Source organism: Eptesicus fuscus, chromosome 13, assembly GCF_027574615.1.
Source record: "Eptesicus fuscus isolate TK198812 chromosome 13, DD_ASM_mEF_20220401, whole genome shotgun sequence".
NCBI classification, from domain to species: Eukaryota; Metazoa; Chordata; class Mammalia; order Chiroptera; family Vespertilionidae; genus Eptesicus; species Eptesicus fuscus.
In genome coordinates, this window is record NC_072485.1 from 54903273 (window position 1) to 54922955 (window position 19683).

At 55.9% G+C, this 19683-nt stretch overlaps 1 protein-coding gene across 2 annotated transcripts; it reads right to left on the reverse strand.

Moving 5' to 3' along the window:
• Positions 1-2906: 2906 nt before the first annotated feature.
• Positions 2907-19178, reverse strand: PTPN5 (protein tyrosine phosphatase non-receptor type 5). 2 transcript variants are annotated; one of them, XM_054725211.1, is made up of 13 exons: positions 19157-19178; positions 15737-15933; positions 15186-15269; positions 14858-14935; positions 14176-14417; positions 12787-12976; positions 10108-10192; positions 6219-6298; positions 5899-6036; positions 5259-5369; positions 3771-3931; positions 3568-3681; positions 2907-3135 (listed from the first exon to the last, which is right to left on the reverse strand). In XM_054725211.1, the coding sequence occupies exons 1-13, from the start codon at positions 19176-19178 to the stop codon at positions 3042-3044; spliced, it is 1596 nt and encodes a 531-aa protein (XP_054581186.1). In that variant the 3' UTR covers positions 2907-3041. The 2 variants fall into 2 exon arrangements, with proteins under 2 accessions (XP_054581186.1, XP_054581185.1); XM_054725210.1 differs by having other exon boundaries at positions 15737-15930; positions 19154-19178.
• Between the last annotated feature and the right edge of the window lie 505 nt (positions 19179-19683).

The following is a 19683-nucleotide window of genomic DNA, read 5'->3' on the forward strand; positions in this document are numbered from 1 at the left end:
GCTTTGTATAGGAGGAAACTGATGTCTAAGAGTCAGAACTTGTCCAAGGTCACTCAGACTGGAGTCCTGGCCTCCTCCCAGTCCAGTGCCCTTCCAGGGGATCCCAAAGCCCTGTGCTGAACCAGGCTGGAAGCTTAGGTCACTTGTTTAGCTGTTTGTCCTCTCTCGGCTGGCAGCTCAAAGCCTTCTATCTCTTAAGTGGAACAGGGTCAGCATTACTCATATGTAGATAAGGTGGCTGCCTTTATTCCCCCCGCCCACCCCCACCATGATCTCTCTCAGCCTGTCCTTTCTCCCTCTAGCTTCTGAGACCACCTCTGTCCCAGCTCCTGTGGTCCCTCTCTCGGCTCAGGAGGTAGTAGGCTCTGCCCCTTCTTGAGGGATGAGGGAAGTCTTACCTTCGTATGACCAGTCCCTCCTAACCCTCAAACGCTGTGTCCACGGCTTTGGAGGAGCAGCTAGTGCCCGGGTTGTAGAATGGCCAGTCTCCTTCTTCCTTTGCCTTAATAGTGAGGCCGCCAGGAGTCACCGGTTCCTTAAATGTCTGGCCCCTGGGGGCAATCCCTTACTCAGGCTCTGCAGCTGCCCCAGCTATCTGACACACTGCTTGGGGGGGGGGGGGTGAGAGGGTGGGTGGACGTGGGACTGGAGCCAAGGCTGGAGGAAATGCTGGGCATGGGCGGGCAAGGGGCTGAGGACGGTGGTCCAGGGGTAGTTTACCTGTTCCTTTGTGCCAGAGGTTTTGCTTCTCACTGCTGCTGCGTGGAAACTCTTTGAGCTGAGGGGCTCAGGGTTGTGTGTGTGTGTGTGTGTGCGCGCACGTGCATGTGCACGAACACGCGCACATGCACAGTCCAATGGGAAGGTCAAGGCGGTCTGCTATTTTGCACAAGTCCAGGGGATACCATTTATCTATGTATGGTGCCTGCACAGCCTGTTAGCCTTCCTCCCCCTTGCCACTCCTGCAGCCCAATCCCCCAACCTGAAGGGCAGGAGGTCCATCCCCTTGTGGGAGGGTGGCTGGACACCATGTCCCTACCCCTGACCTCCATCCCAGCTGTTCAAGCCCCTTCTTATTCCTTCCTCACTGTCTGTAATCTACCTGCATGGCTAGACCCTTGACCAGCCCACACAAGGTTCTGGCACCTGGAAGGACCTGTTGGCCGATCAACAGCCCTGCCCTGGGCCCCCTCCTGTCCGGAAATGACCCCGCTTGCCAGCCATGGCATCACAGCTACTTTTGCTGCATCCCTGGGGGCAGGGGCAAGAATAGAACAGGAGTGTCCAGAACTTGAGCCCATGGGCAGATTCCCCAGGCCCACTGGGAGGGGTTGCTCTCAGTCCAGGCCTTAAAAGGGAAATTACCGGTTGCAGCTGCTGTTGGGACCTGTAGGGTTAGCATGGGATAAGTGTGCTGGCCAACAGGGAGGGGCTGGGGGTGGTGACCTTAAAGTCCCCCGCCTAGCCTTGGCTTCTCTGGCCCATTTGTCGGAACTGGTGCCCGGCCAGCCGCGTTGCCTTCTGTAGATGCATGCCACACCTGTTCTTGAGGCTTCCCCTGTCCCAGGGCTTCTGGCTGGATTGGGGTGAGGGTGTGTGAGAATCCTGTCCAATGGACTTCTTTGGCTTTGCAGATGTGGATTCTCTCCATACTCCCAATCTCCACAAGGGGGTGTTAGGGAGATGGACACGCACACACACACACACACACGCGCGCACACACACACACACACACACACACAGGAGGAGGAGGAGGAGGAGTTGTTGGAGGAGGAGGAGGAGGGGGAGTTGGAGGAGGAGGAGAAGTTGGAAGAGGAGGAGGAGGAGGACGAGGAGGAGGAGGAAGAGGAGGAGGAGGAGAAGGGGGAGTTGTTGGAAGAGGAGGAGAAGTTGGAGGAGGAGGAGGAGGAGGAGGAGAAGATGACCAGTACTAGGAGGCAGGGAGTGGATGGGAGAGGCAATCACAGACCCAGGAGGCTAGTTTTGCTCAAAATGCTCTGTTTATTGCTCTATTCAATGACCACGAGCAAATTATAAAAAGACACCAAATGTCTCTGTCTGCCGTGGAATAAATATTTAAAGTCAGCAATAAAAACACGTGGCTCCAAGATAACATATGTTGCCGAAGAGTCATGCATACCCCGCTGATGGGCTCTCAACACACGCGTGGACACAGGAACACACGCAGAGCTGCACGCAGCAAGACTCCTGGGAAGGCTTCCCACGGTGACACAGGAAAACGTTTCCCACAGATCTGGGGCGAGTTCCCAACCCCGCCTCGGAACTCCCCCTCTCCCTCCCATCCCCACCAGGGCCCGAGTCCTCTGGGTGCACAGCCCCATCTGTCCCCTTCCTCCCCGATGCCTCACAGGCTGGCCACTGCCTCCTGAGGACCTGTGGCAACCAGAGGCCGCCCAGGCTGTGACACTCCCCCACCACTCAAGAGACCTCTCCCTAGACGAGATCTCTCTCCCCACCCAGGAGCTTCCCACACCTGACCTCCAGGTCCTCCGGCCCTTCTCCCCACCCTGATCCCAATAACTGAGGGTGAAGTGCCATCTGCCTGTTGGGAGAGTTGGAGTGGGGTGGGGCCAAGCCAGGCACCTCTGCCTGGGCTGCTTAGGGGCTGGAGCTCATGACCCCTATCCTAGGCTGAGGAGACACAGTGTCCGGTACAGACAGCAGAGATGGATGGACGGACAGAACACGCTGTTCAGGACACGTGGAATGCAGCACACACATTTTGGATCAGGTAGCAATGGAACCATTGTTAAAACTGAGGCCCCAGGTCTGCGTGGTGTGGGTCGGGTCCTGGAGCCCCAGGCCTGGCCTGGCATGTCCCTCCCCCACCCTGCCCCACTCCCCAATATATACAGTAGGAATTGCTATGTTGGGGGTAAGGGCCAGCTGGAGAGAAGGGAGCAGGAGGGGCAGGGCAGGGAGCAGGCCAGGACCTGAGGCTGGGCCCTGGGGGTGTGGCTGGGGTAAGGGCCCAGACTCAGGCTGGGTGGTGCCAGGAGGACCTCGGGGGAGCAGAGAGGTCACTCTGGGGACTGGCGGGACAGCTGCTTCTCATACAGGCTCATGACATGATGCACAAACTGGTACTGCTCGCACGTCTGGATCATGCCGCCCCTGCCCGGCAGAGATGCACGGTGGGGAGGGGGTTGTTGAGGGATGGGCTGTGGGAGGTACCCCCAAACCCACGGAGTGCCCCTCACTCACCAGGGGCCTTGTTTTTGTGGAGGCTGGAGAGGCCAACCCTAGCCAGGCGACCCCCTCAGCTCCTCCCTGCCCCTCCCAGCTCCGGTGCAGACAGCAGGGACAGAGATGGCATCCCCACCACTCCCAGCATGCCCTGGCCACCCGCTGTTTCTCTTCCCTCTTCATCCAGCACCGCCTGCCCAGATCCAGCCCCTCCACGTATCCAACTGCCCTACCCCATCAGCCAGCGGCCAGTCCATACCCAGTGTGCCCTCCTGCCCCTCACCCCGAGCACAGTCAGTCTCTCCCTTCTGCCCCTAGGGCTCACGCTCTCCATGTGCCCCACCCTGCCCGTGGGCTGACCTGTCCTGACGGAGCTGGCACGTGGTCTTCAGGATGTCCACCACACCCTCCTGCCGCAGCTGCTGGCAGCAGATGCTGGTGGCAATGAAGCAGCCAGTCCTCCCAATCCCTGCGCTGAGGGCCGAGGGGATGGGTGGGGTGAGGGGCGGGGCAGCAGGGGTGGGTGGGCTGCCCTGCCCTGGCGGGTGGCTGGGAGGACCCACCTGCAGTGGACGATGATGGGGGCGCAGTGGGGCCCCTCCTGCTGGGCAGCCTCCTCCACCTCCCGCACCAGGTGCAGGAGTGGGGGGGCCCGGTCTGGGGTCTTCTGGTCGGGCCAGGACGTAAACCAGTAATGCTTCAGACCTCGCTCTTCCGTCCCGCTCTGTCCAGGAGACAGAGGCCCACCCCAGATACACGTGAGCTCTGTGAGCCCACAGAGGACAGAGACGGGGATGGGATGGGAGGAGGAAGAACACAGGGGGGAGGACACAGGGAGCGGGGCCTCTGGCCTCTGCCATGGACACCACATTGCCCAGTGGCACCAGACAGAGACCCAAAGCCAGCGTGGTAGTGGCGGCGGGCCAGTGGAATCGGCATTGGTCTTCACACGTCATCCAACAGAGGCAAAGAGTCCCTTCTCCAATTCATTCCTGCCTCCCAGTTTCTTACTTTAACAAACAGCCCAGTCACCCCTGCGCCACATAACCAGAGCTCGGGGACCTTCCTCTCGCCTTGCTGTGCTTGGTCTGACTCCCCCTCAACCTCTCTTTCTGGGGAAACAGGAAGCTGGTTCCTTGGGCCCTGGGCCATCTGGCTGTGAACGCGCCTACAGCCTCTGCCCCCCCACCCCTGCCTGGCCCTTCCTGCCCTCCAGCCAGGCGTGTGTCTCAGAGCTGTTCCGGTGGGCACTGCCCTCTGGGAGCATCCTCTCCAGCGGAGAGGGGCAGCTCAGAGGAACAGATCTCAGGCTTTGAGCTGGACCTTGTGACTGTCAGCATCACTGGACTTCGCAATCTATCAGCTTCCTGGTGCCTGGCTCGCCTCTTCCAGTCTTTGGGGTTATGAGAAGGGCTCTATCATTCCTTAAAGAGAGAACCCACTGATCCTCCCGACTCCAAATGAACAGTCTGTTCTCTTATGCTGCTCCTGAAAGAAGCACAACTTCAGGGTGGGAGGATACCTTCCCCCACTCTTCTGGGCTGTTTCCTATTGCTCATATTTTGTGTCTCTCCGCGCCTCCCCCACCCCCACCATTTTTTTTTTTTTTTGTAATCACAACATCCTCCTGCAACCCAAATGCAGCAAGGCATGTCTGCCCTCTGGTGGAAAGATTGGGTACTACAGGCCAGAAGGCCTGTATCCCAGGTGAAGGGATCTTCAAGTCACCATGGTCTTTCAGTTATAAGGACAGAGCTGGAGGCAGCAGGAGACCCCTTGTCCAGATGGTCCTGGATTTGGGTGCATTTGAAGCAGAGCTGGAGGCATTATGAATAACTGTGCAGACACACAGAGAGCCCAAAAGCATAACATGCAACAGGTTTGGTCCTGCTTCTGTCCCCCGGGTCCATTCAGCCCTCCCTTATCCCTTGCTCACAAGTAATTCCTGGGAGACAGAGGACTTGATTTCAGCTAGAGTGGACTGTGGAACCCTGTTCTGTGGCATCCTCAATAAAGCCCTGGCCCCCTAGCAGCCCCGCCCCAGGCCTTACCCTGAGGGAGATGAGTCGCAGCCGGTAATCCTCAGTGTGGATGACTTCGCGCACGGTGATCTCGACACCATCGTATACCACCTGCTCCTCCGGCCAATACTCGGTGCACTTCTGTAGGGCCAACACCAGGCTGTGATACACTCCCAGTTCCCCAACCATGCTCTCCCCAGTGCCCCGTCGGGGCCAGCCAGGAGAGATATAAAGTGGCCATAGGTTTGCAGTTAAGAGCGTGCTGGGTTCAAAACTCAGCCTCATAACCTTCAGGTTACCTCCCGTTTCTGAGCCTCAGTTAACTTCTCTGGAAAAATGGGAGTCATATCCATCTTGAAGGACTTTTCTAGGGGCTCAATTAAATGGGCTATTTCGAGTATGGAAGTAGCCTGCGTCAGCCCTGGCAGCCTAGGTGCAGCAGAGCATTCTGCGTAAGGTCCTGGGCACTGGAGGTAGAGAAGCCAGCTCCAGACTCTGCCTCTGACTGCGGGTGTGGCTCTGAGCAAGTGACCTAACCTTGCTGCGCCTCCTACGTCCTCACCTTGACTGTGGAGTGAGCACTACCGACCTCACGAGATTGTTGTAAGAATATGGAAACAAGAGGCTTACGGCACGAAGAGACACCTGGTAATGGTGCAGGGGAGCTTACCTCGTTCATCTCCTCGATGTTGGTGATCATGACAATGATGGGTGTGTGCTCCTGCCACACCATGTGCCAGAAGTCGCCAACCGTGCTGACGATGGGTCCCTGAGTGGCAATGTACACCTTCTCCTCCCCACCGTAGCCCTGTGGCCAGCCAAGTCCAGGCCGTCAGGGTCAGATGCAATGTTCCTGGGGCCCAGTCCCCGCACTCAGGCTCTTCCTGGGGCTGGCAGCAGCCGTACTGGCTGAGGGACAAGCCTGGAGGATGGATCCCACCAGTCTGGGCCTCCTTTTCAGGAAAAGGGTGTTAGGATGGGGCTACATACCCGGATGTAGTTGGCGTTGATATAGGAACTCAGAGGGTCGTCAGGATCTGGTGAAGTCAGACACACTCTGCTGTGAGGGTCTGGGGTGGGAGAGACAGGTGAGGCTGGGATCCGACGTGTGCAATCCCCCTGGGCAGGGCCCACCTGACCTGGCCCATTCAGGGCACCCACATTTCTTCTGAGACTCTAAGTTCCTCCGTCCCCTGCCCTGCAGCAAAACATTCACCCTTCCCCATGGCCCAGTGAGGCAGGCGAGGCCCAGGCTGAAGAGGAGGGTTGAGTGGGAGGTCCTGGGTCTCTACCTCTGTGGCATCAATGCCTGCCCCTTGCCCCTGCCCCTTAAGCTGCCCTGGATTCACTGTGCCTTATGTTCTAGGGAGAAGAAAGCTAAGCAGAGAAAGGAGTTATCCAGGGTACACATCCTGGACAGCAGAGGTAGCAAGAGTTTGAATATACACTCTCACCAATGTGCTGAGTGCGCTTGTAAAAGCACATGGCCTTTCTAAGCCTCAGTTTTCCTGTCTGTAATATGGGGGTAAAGATACCGACTTCCTAGGATTGTTAGGAAGATAGATGAGAAAACGGCTGTGAACGTGCTAAGTAAAGTGCTTTATAGCTATAAAGGGCTGTTAAGATTTGGGGGATGAAAGCTGAGGAAGACTATTGGGATAAGAGGAGTAAAACCTTCCACGCCTGAGCTGAGACAAGGGTCGCCGCAGCAGACACGTGTGCACAAAGGGTTCCCCCCACCCCCCCACCCCCCCCCCGTCTTCAATCCATTCACGTGTCAAAGCCCATGGTAAAGGTTTCTCATAACATGCTGCTCTTCTTCCTGGGGTAGAATCTGTTTTATTCCCGCTAGCGCCTCCCTGCACTGCCGGCTCTGTCATCCTGCAGAGGCTGGGACTGAGGTGGAGACGTGAGTGGGGTGGGCAGGGAGCTGGCTGGGGCCGCGGGTCCTGGCTGTGGTCTAGCTCTGTCACCAGCTCACGGTCTTTTCTCTGGGCCTCGGTTTCTCTCCTGTACAGGGGGCCTGGACTGAGGTAATTCAGGTGTGCACAGCACGGGGAACGGTTAAGAGTCCGCACCACTGAGCCAGACAACCTGGGTTCAAATCCTGCCTCTGACTTACTAGCTGTGCCAACGTGGGACATTTCCTTAAGCTCCCTGTGCCTTCTCTGCAAACTGGGGGCATCCCTTTCATCGCAGCCTTACTACCCTTGTAAAGGTTAAAGGAGTCCTCGGACCAGTAACTTAGCCCAGCATACAGAAAACACCAGACAGTAAAAGCTGCTGCCGGTATTACCGCCATCGTTACACAGGCTGCCATAGTTAATAGGTAAAAACAAGGATGCCAAGTGGCAGGAGAAACGGCATGGAGCCTCTGCTCTCCAGCCTGTTATGCCTCAGCCCCAGTGCCTGAGGCTTTGGCGGGTGATTTGGGGGTAGGAGCAGGTGGGGGAGGGGAAGCTCTGTGGACAGAGGTGTAGAAGGATGTCCGGAGTGGAGAAGAGCATGGGTAAGCCGAGGGGGGCCCTGGCTGACCAGCAGGAGAGAGGAGCAGGTCGCGCTGCATGTGCCATCTCCCTTCCCTTTGTCAGCGCTGCCCAGATTAGGTGCCCAGATACCAGGGTCTTTGGTAATAAAGAACCACGGTGGGAATGGGAATGGTCCTTTTAACCCTGCTGTGCGTGGCACTGTGCTTGAGAGTAAAAACTCCAAGATAAACAAGACATAGTCCCTGCTCCCAAGTGTTGGGCAGGCAGACAAGCAGTGTGTGGCCCTGGCTTCCTGGAACAGGGGCACCTGGACGAGGTGTGAGGGACCAGGAGGAGGAGGAGGGCACGCCATTCAGTCTGATTCAAGTGCCCAGGGCAGGGTGGGGCTGCTGAGAGATGAGCTGGGGAGGAATCTGTTGACGAAGGGTCTTATAAGCCGTGAGGATCAGCCTGGACCTAAACGCGAGGATTACAGGGTGACGTGACAGTGTTGAAGGAGGAGAAAGACGACTGGGTTTTGGGGACATTGATAGAAGATGGACAGGAGGGTAGGGTGTGGGAGTCAGACCAGTTAGAAGATTACTGCAATGATCCAAGTGAGACGTGTCTGGGGTCAGAGGGCTGCCCTGCCCTACACAGCTCCAGGGACATTAATTGTCAATGCAGTCGGTGTACATGGCACTCTCTGAAACTGGGCAACTACCCCCTCCCCTAAAAAGTTACTTGGCAGTGAGGATGGAGAAGGGGCACTAGATCTGAGACATCTACTCATCCATTCACTCATTCACTCATCCACCCATTCATTCACTCAGATAGGTGCAGAGTGACTACCATGTGCCAGGCACCCTTGGTGCTTGGGACACAGTGGCCAAATGGACAGAAATAGCTCCCCTGCATCTTGTTCTCAGTGCTGCTGCTGGGTTCCTGGCCACTCTGTACTGTCACTGTCCACAGCTCTGCCTCTCCCATCAGCTTGTGAGCCTCCTGTGCACAGTCTCTGTCTCATTCACGCCTGAATTCTCAGCCCTGGGGGCAGGGGCTCAGGAAATACGAGCAGAATGAGTGTGAGAACAAACCTCAGGGCGTCCTGGACCTGAGAGGGGACCTCTGCCAAGACTGCCCTGCCCCCTGTCACTGCCCCCACCCCCTCAGCCTCAGCCCAGCCTCTGAGGGCACAGGGTCAGTTCTTGCTGGCCACAGAGAACATCCTCTGTTAGGCTTGGAGGCCTGGAGGCTCAGCGTGGCTCAAAGCCTCTGAGTAATCCAGGGCCAGGTGGGGTGATGGCCTGAGTCCCGCCTTCCCCCAGTGGCCACTCGGCCCGGCCAGCAAAGGCCTAGGTTCTGGGGTACATGAGCCCCTCCCTCCAGGTGGGGCTGGGTGGGTGGGGAGAGCAAGACAAGGGAAGCAAGAGGGGAGCAGCCCTGAGCAGTGCCTCCTGGCCTTACATGGTGCTTTGTTTAACCGGAACCTCCTAGAGACGGTGTAGCCATAGCAACCACAAGTCGATATTTTAAAAGTTAAAAATAAGTCATGACATCTTACATGTTGTTGGAGATGCTGATGGCAAAGCTGCCTTTTTAAAGCCTTGTCACTCCATAAACTGAGTAGAGTAGGTTTGTGGGGATTCACTTTCAACAAGTCACCCCTCCGAGCTAGCCCTGGGGCCTGGGGCCAGAACTCGGCAGGGAGACACACAGACAGGGGCTCCAGTGAAGTTACCTGAAAACGACACCCCAGGGCTGAGAGAGAAACCTTAGGCCACCTGGTCTAACCACCCCCAGAGAGGGAGAATCCCCCTCGGGCCCTCCAGGGACTGCTCAGCAGCCTTGTTTGAACACCTTCAGCCGGGGCACTTACTCCCCGACAGGCGGGCGGCTCACTCCCTCGTGGAGTTGCTCTGCCCGGTAGAGGACGCACAATCTGGACAAAATAAACTCGGGGTAGACAAAAGGGCCCAATTCTGGGGTCACCGAGACCTGGTTTGAAACTCAGTTCCGTGAGACTGTGGATGAGCCACTTAACCTCGCTGAGCCTTAATCGCCTCTCCTTAACATCTGCCCACTCTGAAGAGACCAAGGATGCGAGAACGCCCTGCTGATACCACGCACTGTGTAGGAGCTGCTGCTGTCGTCCCTCTTTCTGGGTTTCCACAGAGCCCAGCACAACACCTGGCCATGCTAAGGGTCCGGAGGGTGCGTGTGAAGGAATGAATTAACCTCTGCCCTCAGTAGGGGGTGTTTCTCTTCACTGGGCATCGCCACTCTCTCCATCCCTCCTCATGACCCTGGAGGCCCAGCTCTGGGGTTAAGGTCTTCCTCAGGGTGAGGGGACCCCCAGGGGAGGGTGAGCCCCCCACAACCCCTCTACCCTCAGGGCACCGAGTACTCACTGGGAAGGATGGTTTTGTACCGGTTCTTCCGTACCAGCCCAGGGATGTCATACTCTTTCGGATCCACAAAGTTCATGGGGATTTCCTGCAGGAGGAAGGACATGGGGATGTGAGCAGCCGTGGGCCGATTCTCAGAGATGTTTGAATCCGGGGGCTGCTGTACCCCAACTTCTAGTCCAGGGGCTGGTTTGAGTGCATGCGTTCCTTCAACATTTACTATTAAATGAGTTCGTGCACACACAAAACGCAATTAGAACACTGTGGCACGCAACGGGTACATAAAAAATGTTGTTATTACTACTGTCTACTGAGGGCCAGCCTGGCACAGAGTAGACACTAAATAAATGGTCAATAAACAAGAACAAGAGTTTGAAAAGCAGTCTGGCCCCTCACCAGCATCTCCCACACTCCCTGTGCTGCAGCCAAACTGAGTGGCTTTGTTGATCTGTGTCCCCACCCTGGACATCCCCACCTCAGGACCTTCGGTTGTGCTGCTCACTCTGTGCCCCACCCGATTCTCATCTTCTCACGTCCTTCCTGTCCAGCATCAATGCCACCTCCTCCAAGAAGGCCTCCTCTGATTCTCTAGCAGGAGAGGAGCCACCTGAGCTCCCAGGGCTGTATTTGCACCTCCCAATCATTCTGTGTCAAGAGCTCCACGTCTGGGCTTCTCTGCCTGGAATATGAGGTCTTCTGGGGCCTGGCCTTTCTTTACCACCAGCTGCTTTCAAGATTCCCGTCCTTCAGTTAGGCCCGCTCCTTCCTGTTGCTAAAATGCCAATCTCCATCTTGCCTCCAGGTCTGAGCTCGTGGCATTCCACTTGCAAGGAGCACCCCTCTTCAGGTCTCCACATCATTCCCACCCTTCAAGGTTCCCCTCTAGCCTCACCTCCCCCGCCCCGGCATGTCCTCTGGGATGACTCCCCAGGGCTCCTCACTTCTTCACTCCCCTTCTACCCACCCACACATGGTCCTACAGCGTTCACTGTGTTTGGACCCGCTGAGTACGCTCTTTGTAAAACGAGGATCATAATACTTTCTAGGGTTGTTGTGAGACTCAAACGAATAAAAAACATGTGCGAAAGCACCGTGGGGTGGGTGTGTAGGCTGTGTTCCTTTCTCTGGGCAAGGTCACCAATGATCTACTGAACAGGAAGTGCTGAGAGAACACAAGTCCCCTTCAAGGGGAGGTGATGGCGGTGGGAACTCGGGGCGGGATCCGGGGTGGGATCGTCCAGGAAGGCTTTCTAGAGGCATCAGTGGTGGGAGATGATGTGTAAAAAGGCCCTGGAGGAGAAAAACATGGGGGTGGGGGTGTTGGCCTAGTTTGAGGTGGACAGTCCCTGCAGGGGCTGGGGGACATAAGGCTAGAAAAGGCGTCTGGGGCTAGCCCAACTCGGGTAATGCAGGCCATGCCCACTGCAGAGTTTGGAACAGTGGGTCACAAGGTGATGGAGGTCTTCTCTGAGAGCCATTGGGTCCATACAGGGAGCAGGGGAGTGTGTGTGTGTGTGGGGGCGCAGTTTGTGAGGGAGGCACATTGTTTCTCCATCCCCCTGGCTTCTCCCAGGAGAGACTCTTGTCAAACACTCATGGCCCCTCGCCCGTTCTGCCCACAGAGGTGGGCAAGTAGCCATATGGGTGCACTTGACTGAGGAATAGGCTTTTGGGTCCCAGCCTCCTCCTTCCTCCTCCTCTTGGGACCTCCTACCAGGAAAGCATTGTAGGGATGCCCCATGGGGTGGGTAGAAAGTTTAAATCTGGGGGTCAGTATTAGGAAGCTCACTATTGCTACATACTTAAGCCTCATTTTAAACCTCGTCTTCACCAACAAAAATAAAGACGATACTGTGATCTCCTAGGACGTAGCTCTTAACTGGATGAGCATCCAGGCAGGTAAAACAGGGGTGGCATTTACTGGGCCCCTCGAAGTCCAACAGGAGGCAGCTGCAGGCTGTAACACAAGTCTAGAGAGGAGGTGATTAGACCACCCTAAGCTACAGCCACAGGGGTGGGAAGATGTCAAAGGGGCACGAACAATGCGTGGAGGTGTCAGGCCGGAGGAGGGTGGGAAAGGAGCAGCCAGAGGGAGGGCTTTCTAGAGCTTTCCAAGCACAGGGCTAGCCCTAGCCGGTTTGGCTCAGTGGATAAAGCATCGGCTTCTGGACCAAAGGGTCCTGGATTCGATTCTGGTCGAGGGCACCTACATCGGTTGCAGGCTCCTCCCCGGCCCATGCCCTGCTCAGGGCGCATGCAGGAGGCAACCAATCGATATGTTTCTCTCACATGGATATTTCTCTCTGTCTTTCCTTCTCTCTTCCACTCTCTCTAAAAATCAATGGAAAAATACCCTGGGGTGAGGATTAAAAAAAAAAAAAAAAAGCACAGGGCTGGGCACCGAAGACTCAGGAATGCCACTGAACACCAATCACCCGGATGGGCGCTTTGCACACCTAAGTGATCCCTCTTAATCCTTGCCACATCCCCATTTTCTAGATGAGGAAACTGAGGCCCAGAGGGGAAGCAGCTTGCCCAAGACACGAGGAGAACTGATAACACAATAGTGTTCATCTATCAGATGTTGAGTTCTGGGCACCCCAGTCCGGTGCCCTGCTAGTTAGGCGACTGACTGAGTGGAGGGGTCTGCCCACCCAGGGGTAGCGGGCTCAGGGGACTCACAAAGAATTCCGCCTGCAGCAGGAAGGGGTCCAGGGCCTTTTCGTGGAGCTCCTCAGCCTGCAGGACGCGGGAGGCACTGAGCAGGTACTCTCGGGCTGACTCCTCACGTGGGGACATGAGGTAGCCGAAGCCCTCCTCGTTGCAGCCGGGTGTGCACATGTCCAGGGTCAGGGAGACGTTGGAGCCCCTCCTGGAAGGAGCGGGAAAGGGGAAGTGAGTCTCAGGGACAGGGAGGGGCATCAGCGTGGGGCTTGGAGTGGGAAGACTGAGGGACAGAGAGATCAGGGGGTGGGAACTGGGTGGGCTCCAGGAAGAGGAGTGGGGGAGCGACAAGGAGCGCAAGTCTCAGCCCCAGGCGCGGGCCTGCCTCCCCATCTCCTGCTAGAGTAGCTAGCTGAGTGAGAAGTTGGGGGCCCCAGATCCAAAGGCTCCATCTGAGGCAACCTTCACACAGGCCTCCCCTGGACTCTCCTCTGTCGGTCCTGGAGGCGGCACCCAGCCCTGTGGCCCCCAGGAAACTCCCAGAGAGAGGGCACCTGCCTAGATCAGAGAAGCAGGGCTCGACCCTTGGTAGCACAGTCCTGGGCCTGGCAGTCTGGGATGAGGTGGCCAAGGAGTCAAGGACATCTCATCGAGGAGAGGCCGGGACCCTCGCTGTCAGGGAAAGAGGGAGTTCCGAGGGCAGCATGGCGGCGGCAAGGGTGTCTGCCCTGGACAGACTCTACTGTGATCACTGTCCAAAGGCCCAGAACAGGGGGTGGGGGGGGGGGAGCCCTCATTATATGGAAAGGGAAACTGAGTCCCAGAGAGGGGACAAGCATTGGCCAAGCTCGTGCAATAAGGGGGGAGCAGAGCTGAAACAAAAAGCTAGGTTTACCGACTCCTCTTTCAGTGCTCTGTCCATGACATCATGTGTGTGTGTGTGTGATCTGGCTTACCCTGCTAGCCTCTGAAAGGAGGGTGTCGACACCTCCCAAAGTGGGATCTGGGGAACACAGGGACACCCGCTATAAAAGTATGGTTCTGTGGTCAAGTGGCTTTGAGGAATGTCACATACTACCCCCTTGCTGATTTACAATGAACAGGAGCTCGTTAAAGGGCCTGACAAGACCCGCAGTAAAGAAACTTAACTGGCGCACAGGAATGTACGGCGAGCGTGCTCATGTATGCACCTGTGCATGCCCATGTGCTTGTGTGCAGTAACAGTATTTCTTAGCACTCACCTTGGGGCATTCTGATCAGACCTAAAGAGCATGTGTTTACACTGGCTAAGCTAGGAGGTCAGCTCGTTCTTGGGCACTGGGGGTTAAGAGTCAGCCATCTGCCCTTCTGACAGGGAGCTGAGTGCTCCATGGCCCAGAGAGCCCACCCCGCCTCCACGCCTCCCACCTCTCCTGCAGACCCATGGACTTGACGGTCAGTGAGGCGGGGTCGGCCTCAGGCTTGATGTCCATCGTGCAGTCAAACACAGGCGTCTCGGGGACGGGGTCCAGGTCCAGGAAGTCATCTTCGACCTTCTCTTCCATCCACTCCGAGTAGGTGAAGGAGGGCTGGCGGCTTACCGACTGGCGCCTGTCCTCGGGGGGCAGTGGTGTGGGCGGCTCTGGGGGAGCCCTCAGGAGGTGCCACACCTGGTTGGAGGGACATAGCATCACGGACGTGGGACCATGCTGCTGCCCCCTCGCTGGTGGGCTGCGCATGGAAGTAAGCCCCTCGCCCCTCAATAGGTCTAGAGCGGCCCTGCTCTCCTGGGACATATCTGCGTGGCACTGCCCCTCACAGCGATGGCAGGCTCCACCCCCCACCTTGTCCCCATGGCCCCTCCCTCCCTCGACCTCTCGGTTTCTTGTGGATTGAGGGCTTCTTGGTGGGCTGTGGGGGTTCCTACTTGCCTTCTCCCTGCCTCGGCCCTGTTCCCCTGCCTAGAACACTGCAGATCGATTCTGAAGGTGCTCTCACCCCGTGCGGGCCACACGGATGAAGAGGGACAAACAGCCCGTCCCTCAGACCTACCCAGAAAGTCTAATGGGGGATGGTGGGGATCAGGCCTCGGGGTCAGGAGGCACCTTACCAGGCTGGTAACGAGGAGCACAGACAGAGAGACAAGCAGCAGACTGGGGACTTCCCAGGTCCCAACGCCCAGCCAGGCCTGGGGAACAGACAGACAGGTCAAGGTGATTGGTGGGGAGGAGGCAGCGTTCTCATCTGTTTCAACAGGGACAGAACCAAGGCTCTGAAAACTTCAGGTCAGATGGGGGTGAAGGGGTGGGGAGCAGGGAGAAGAGCTCCAGGGGGTGGGGCTGCCTTTGGAACTCAGAGAAGGCCCGAGCGTGGGGCTTGGTGTGCAGGGAGGCCCCCAACCGCTCCTCCCTGCCCTGGAGGTCCCCGAGCTTACTCACCCTGGGTCCCAGCTGTTCCAGGAGTGTGGCATTCTGCAACCAGGTGGGGCCATAGCCGCTGAGCCAGAACATCCCGCAGGCAAGCTGGACAAGTGGACTGAGTTAGGAGCCTGGGCTCTGTGCGCCCCTTCCCACTCCACCTGGCCCCAAGGCCCAGACTGCACAGCTGAGGGCAGGGCCCCGGTTCTGTGTGCCAAAGAAGGCCCGAGGACTCTCTGGAGAAGAGCTGACGGAAGGAGTCAAAGGATAGCCCTTCCCAGACCCCCCCCCCCAACCCCCCGAGACAGGAAGTCCTCAGAGAGACCCCTGCAGGGCCAGAGGCTTGGGCAGAGGCTGTTCCTGCTCCTGGGGTGAGGGAGGGCAGGGTGTGAGGGGTTGGCTATCGAGGCGGTAGCTCAGAACTCCAGCCGGAGGGCTGGGAGTCACCGAGGGGCACCAAGAAGGGCCCTCACCTCTCCGCATCCCCAGGTGGCCAGCTTGGGGAGGAGGCGGAGGGCTGTCCCTCAAGCCGCACTCTCTCCGATCCCTCCTGGGTCCTGTGATGTCCTTACCAGGAACTGGGAGGCAGCCAACAGGCACAGGCCGCTCTTGACCGTGAGGGAGTGGCTCCAGGTGCCCGGAGGTGGCGGCTTCTGAGCTGGCTCAGAGGGTGATGAAGGAGGGGGTGGCGGTGGCATTTCTCTCCGCGGGTCCGTGAGCTCTTCGGCCTGGTCCAGGGCCTCCATCACTACCGGCTCGGGGAGACCTGTGGAAGGCGGACAGCCGGCCGCTGACTCGGGGCCCGTGGGCCCACGGTGGCCGCTCCTCCTGGGGCTGCCGTGCCTTCCTCTCAATCCGGGATCAGTCAGCGTGGCTCCACTTCCAGCAGTCACCCTCGATTAGCAAAGCAATATTCACCTACCTTCGTCAGAAACAGCTAAGTGTGGGTGGACAAATTATTTCTCTTTTATTTCTCCAGTAACAGAGTTAAAATGGCAGGAGGTTTTTCAGGGAGTTAACATCCTTGTGTTTATGCAGCTTCATTCTTTTCCATTTCTTAAGGAAACAAAAAACAACCACCTCAAACTCAATTAGAGAGCGAGAGGGAGAGAGAAAAGACAGCACAACCAGGTTGTGCACGTGAATAACCCACCCACGCCTGCCTTCCGGATTTTTTACTCCCGTGCTCTGGGCTCTGACTGGGGGCTTGGGGCTGGAGGCTGGACACGTGACAAGATCCTAGCCACAGCCCTTCCCCAACCTCGAGACCCCATCCCCCCACCCCCCAACTGAGGAGGAGTGTGGGCGGGCAGGGTGGTGTGGAGGAAAATCTGGGTGTAGTAAAACTGATTATCAAATGTCTGGAATTCAGTTCTGGGTCTGTCCCTAGTTGTGTGACCTTGTGGGGGGGGGGGCGGTGGTCACCCCCTCTCTGGGCCTCAATTTCCACACCTGGAAAATGAGAGTTGGGCTCAGCCCTTGGATTTCTAACTGTGCTTTACGGAGCCCGAGTATTCCCTCAGGCGCACCAGGTATTACCAAGTGCTGAGTCCCTCTGCTTGGGGAAGCTCTGCCTGTCCCCGTTCCACATACTGGGCTTCCTTTAAGATCATTTCAACACAGGGTTCCACTACTGAGATAGTCTGAACACCACGGTTTAGATCTGGGGCCCTGACTGCAGTGTAGGGATTCCAGCGGCAGCCATTTGCTGAGTCCTGGATGTGGACGATCCCCTGGATCCACGTGTTCCAGGCTACGGCCAAGAAGAGAGGGACCAGCAACAGGGCTGTGTAATGCTTGACAGTGGGGATGGAACTGTCCACTCATCGCCGTGTATACGGGACAGTGGACTCCTTTTCTGGTTGGGCGACAATGGAACACCCACAGCAAGACCACGTGAGGCCAGCGTAGTTGTCTGTCCTTGTGCTTGCTTGCTCGCTCACGGGACGTTGACCAAGCATCTCCCGTGGCCTGGACCCACAGTGCCGTGCAGAGCGCAGGTCCTGGGAACAGCTGCATTTCCATCACAGGCTCCTCCCTTCCAGATGCTGACCCTGGATGGCTCCCTACCTGCTGTGTTCCAGCCACACTCCATGCATTTCCTCAGGGGAGCCCACCCTCTGTACTTTGCACAGGCTATTCCCTCTGCCTGGAACGTACCTCCAACACCCTGCACCCCCTACCCCACGACATCCCCCCACTTTGCCAAGTTACCTCCTATTCCTCTTGTAGAACTTAATCAGTGTCACCAGACGTAGGTCCTGCCCTATCATGTGCGCCAGGCACCCTAAGCCTCTCCTTCATCCCGCCAGCAGCAATACCCCTGGAATGTGAGTGCTTTGCAACCTTTGCTAATTTACTCGCTTCACAGTACTCATATGAAGTGGGTACTACTACTATCCTCGTTTTACAGAAGATCAAGATGAGGCTAGCTAATAAGTGGCTGAGGTGGGTTTAAACTGAGGAAGCTGGACAGGCTTTGGGGTACATTACACTCACTACAGTTCGTAAAATTATTTGTTGAGCCAGCCAGTGTGGCTCAGTGGTTGAGCATCGACCCATGAACCGGGAGGTCCTGGTTTGATTCCCAGTCAGGGCACATGCTCAGGTCGCATGCTCTATCACTAGTGGGGGTGGGGCGGGAGGCAGCTGCTGGATGATTCTCTCTCATTGTTGATGTTTCTGTCCCTCTCTTCTTCTCCCTTCCTTCCTCTCTCTGAAATCAATTAAAAAATATATTTAAGAACACTTATTTGTTGAATATCATCTCCCCCACTGTAAGTTCCATAAGGGCAGGAGTGGTATCAGTTTTGTTCATCATGATGGTCCACAGCATTTGACGCAAGTCCTGGCATGTAATCCTGCCGTAAATACTTATCAGTGAATGATGATGTGTAAGTAATCATCTTTGGCTCAGTTTTCTTACTGATAAGTGGGGACCATCATGTGTACTTTGAAAAGGTGTAATGAAGACTATAGATAAAACACGCAGCATGGTATTTTATCTGGAAGCATTTAGAAGGTGTGCTTTATACACGTCAGATGATGATAATGATTACACAGGCCTCCCAGTCTCCTGGGTAAAACAGACCCGTAGATTCAATGTTTACAATACAGTGCATTAAGTGACAAATCTGAGTGCTGCTGGAGTCCATGGGGGCTGGGGAGGGCCTCCACCTTTGCTCACAAAGACTACAGTTACCAATTACAGGAGCCCACAGCTCAGATCCTGGCCGGCAAGGGGGAAAGAAAAACACAACTACTGCTAAGAGATGGATCATGCCGGAAGCCAAGAGTTTCCACTATAGATACGCAGAGGTTTTATTACTCAAGTGGCAAGGTCTCCACCCACACCCTCTGAAAAAGCAGCGGAGGGAGGGACCACACAAGCTGCGGACTTTGGACGATCCCTCCTTCTCCCTGGGCCTCAGGTGCCTTATCTGTAGAACGAGGGGCTTGAACTAGAACTCCATGCTTCTCGGATGTTCCTGCCGCCCTGGGAGGACAGGGGGCTGGGTCTTGGGAGAACACAAGCTCACACCATCTTGAACGTGGCTGCTCTGTTTTAAAATTCATGGGTTTTGTTTTACACTCTGGTATATATGCACTTGTTTTAATATTAAAATAATGTGGGTTTTTTTCCCCTTCCCAAAGCTTTGAATCAAATTTATGCTTCAGGAGAATGTGCTACATTTATCCTGTGGCTTTGCCCTCAGGGGTACATGCACCCCAGTCTGAGAAGCACGGAACTCGCCTGCAATAAAACATTATGTCGATGTTATAAATGATTCTGTAGATGAATATTTAATAACATGGAAAGAAATTTCAATGCTATGGAGAAAGGCAAGGTTACAAAACAGTATGATCCCCTTGGCCTTAAAAATTAAGTGTAAATGTGCATATAAAAAGGTGGAGTATACCAGATGTAAGACAAGAGGCTGACATGAGATGGTGCCTGCAGAGCCTGCAGCACCGCCGATGCCTGGCACACAGTAAGCGCTCCATAATGCACATGATTAGTGGGAAGAACAGAAGCCAGGTGTTCACGATAGTTCTTTGGAAGAGGGTGAAATTATAGGTGATTTTTTCATTGTTTATATATTCTAGATTTTCTTTAAGAAATAAATGTGTATGAGTATATACATAGGTATGTGTATATATACACATGTTTATTTTTAGTGAGAAAAAATACTTTAAAAAAGACATCACAGTTCTGAGATTAGATACCATGAGGCCTAGTTAATATGCCCAGTTTCAGGGCCCTGACTCCCACTGGTCACATCTAAATGGATGGACACACAGTCCTAGCTGGTTTGCCTCAGTGGATAGAGTGTCGGCCTACAGACTGAAGGGTCCCAGGTTCGATTCCGGTCAAGGGCACATTCCCAGGTTGCGGGCTCAATCCCCACAGTAGGGGGAGTGCAGGAGGCAGCTGATCAATGATTCTTCCTCACCATTGATGTTTCTATCTCTCTATCCCTTTCCCTTCCTCTCTGAAATCAATAAAAATATATTTAAA

What these genes read in the sequence shown, in the direction of transcription:
- PTPN5 (XM_054725211.1), bottom strand. Translation starts at nt 19,178, where the DNA reads ATGTGCATTATGGAGCGCTTAC. An exon ending in TGCTCCTCGTTACCAGCCTG is followed by an intron (nt 14,418 to 14,857) that starts GTAAGGTGCCTC and finishes CCCTCCAACCAG; the next exon opens with GTGTGGCACCTCCTGAGGGC. An exon ending in TGCGACTCATCTCCCTCAGG is followed by an intron (nt 3,932 to 5,258) that starts GTAAGGCCTGGG and finishes TCTCCTGGACAG; the next exon opens with AGCGGGACGGAAGAGCGAGG.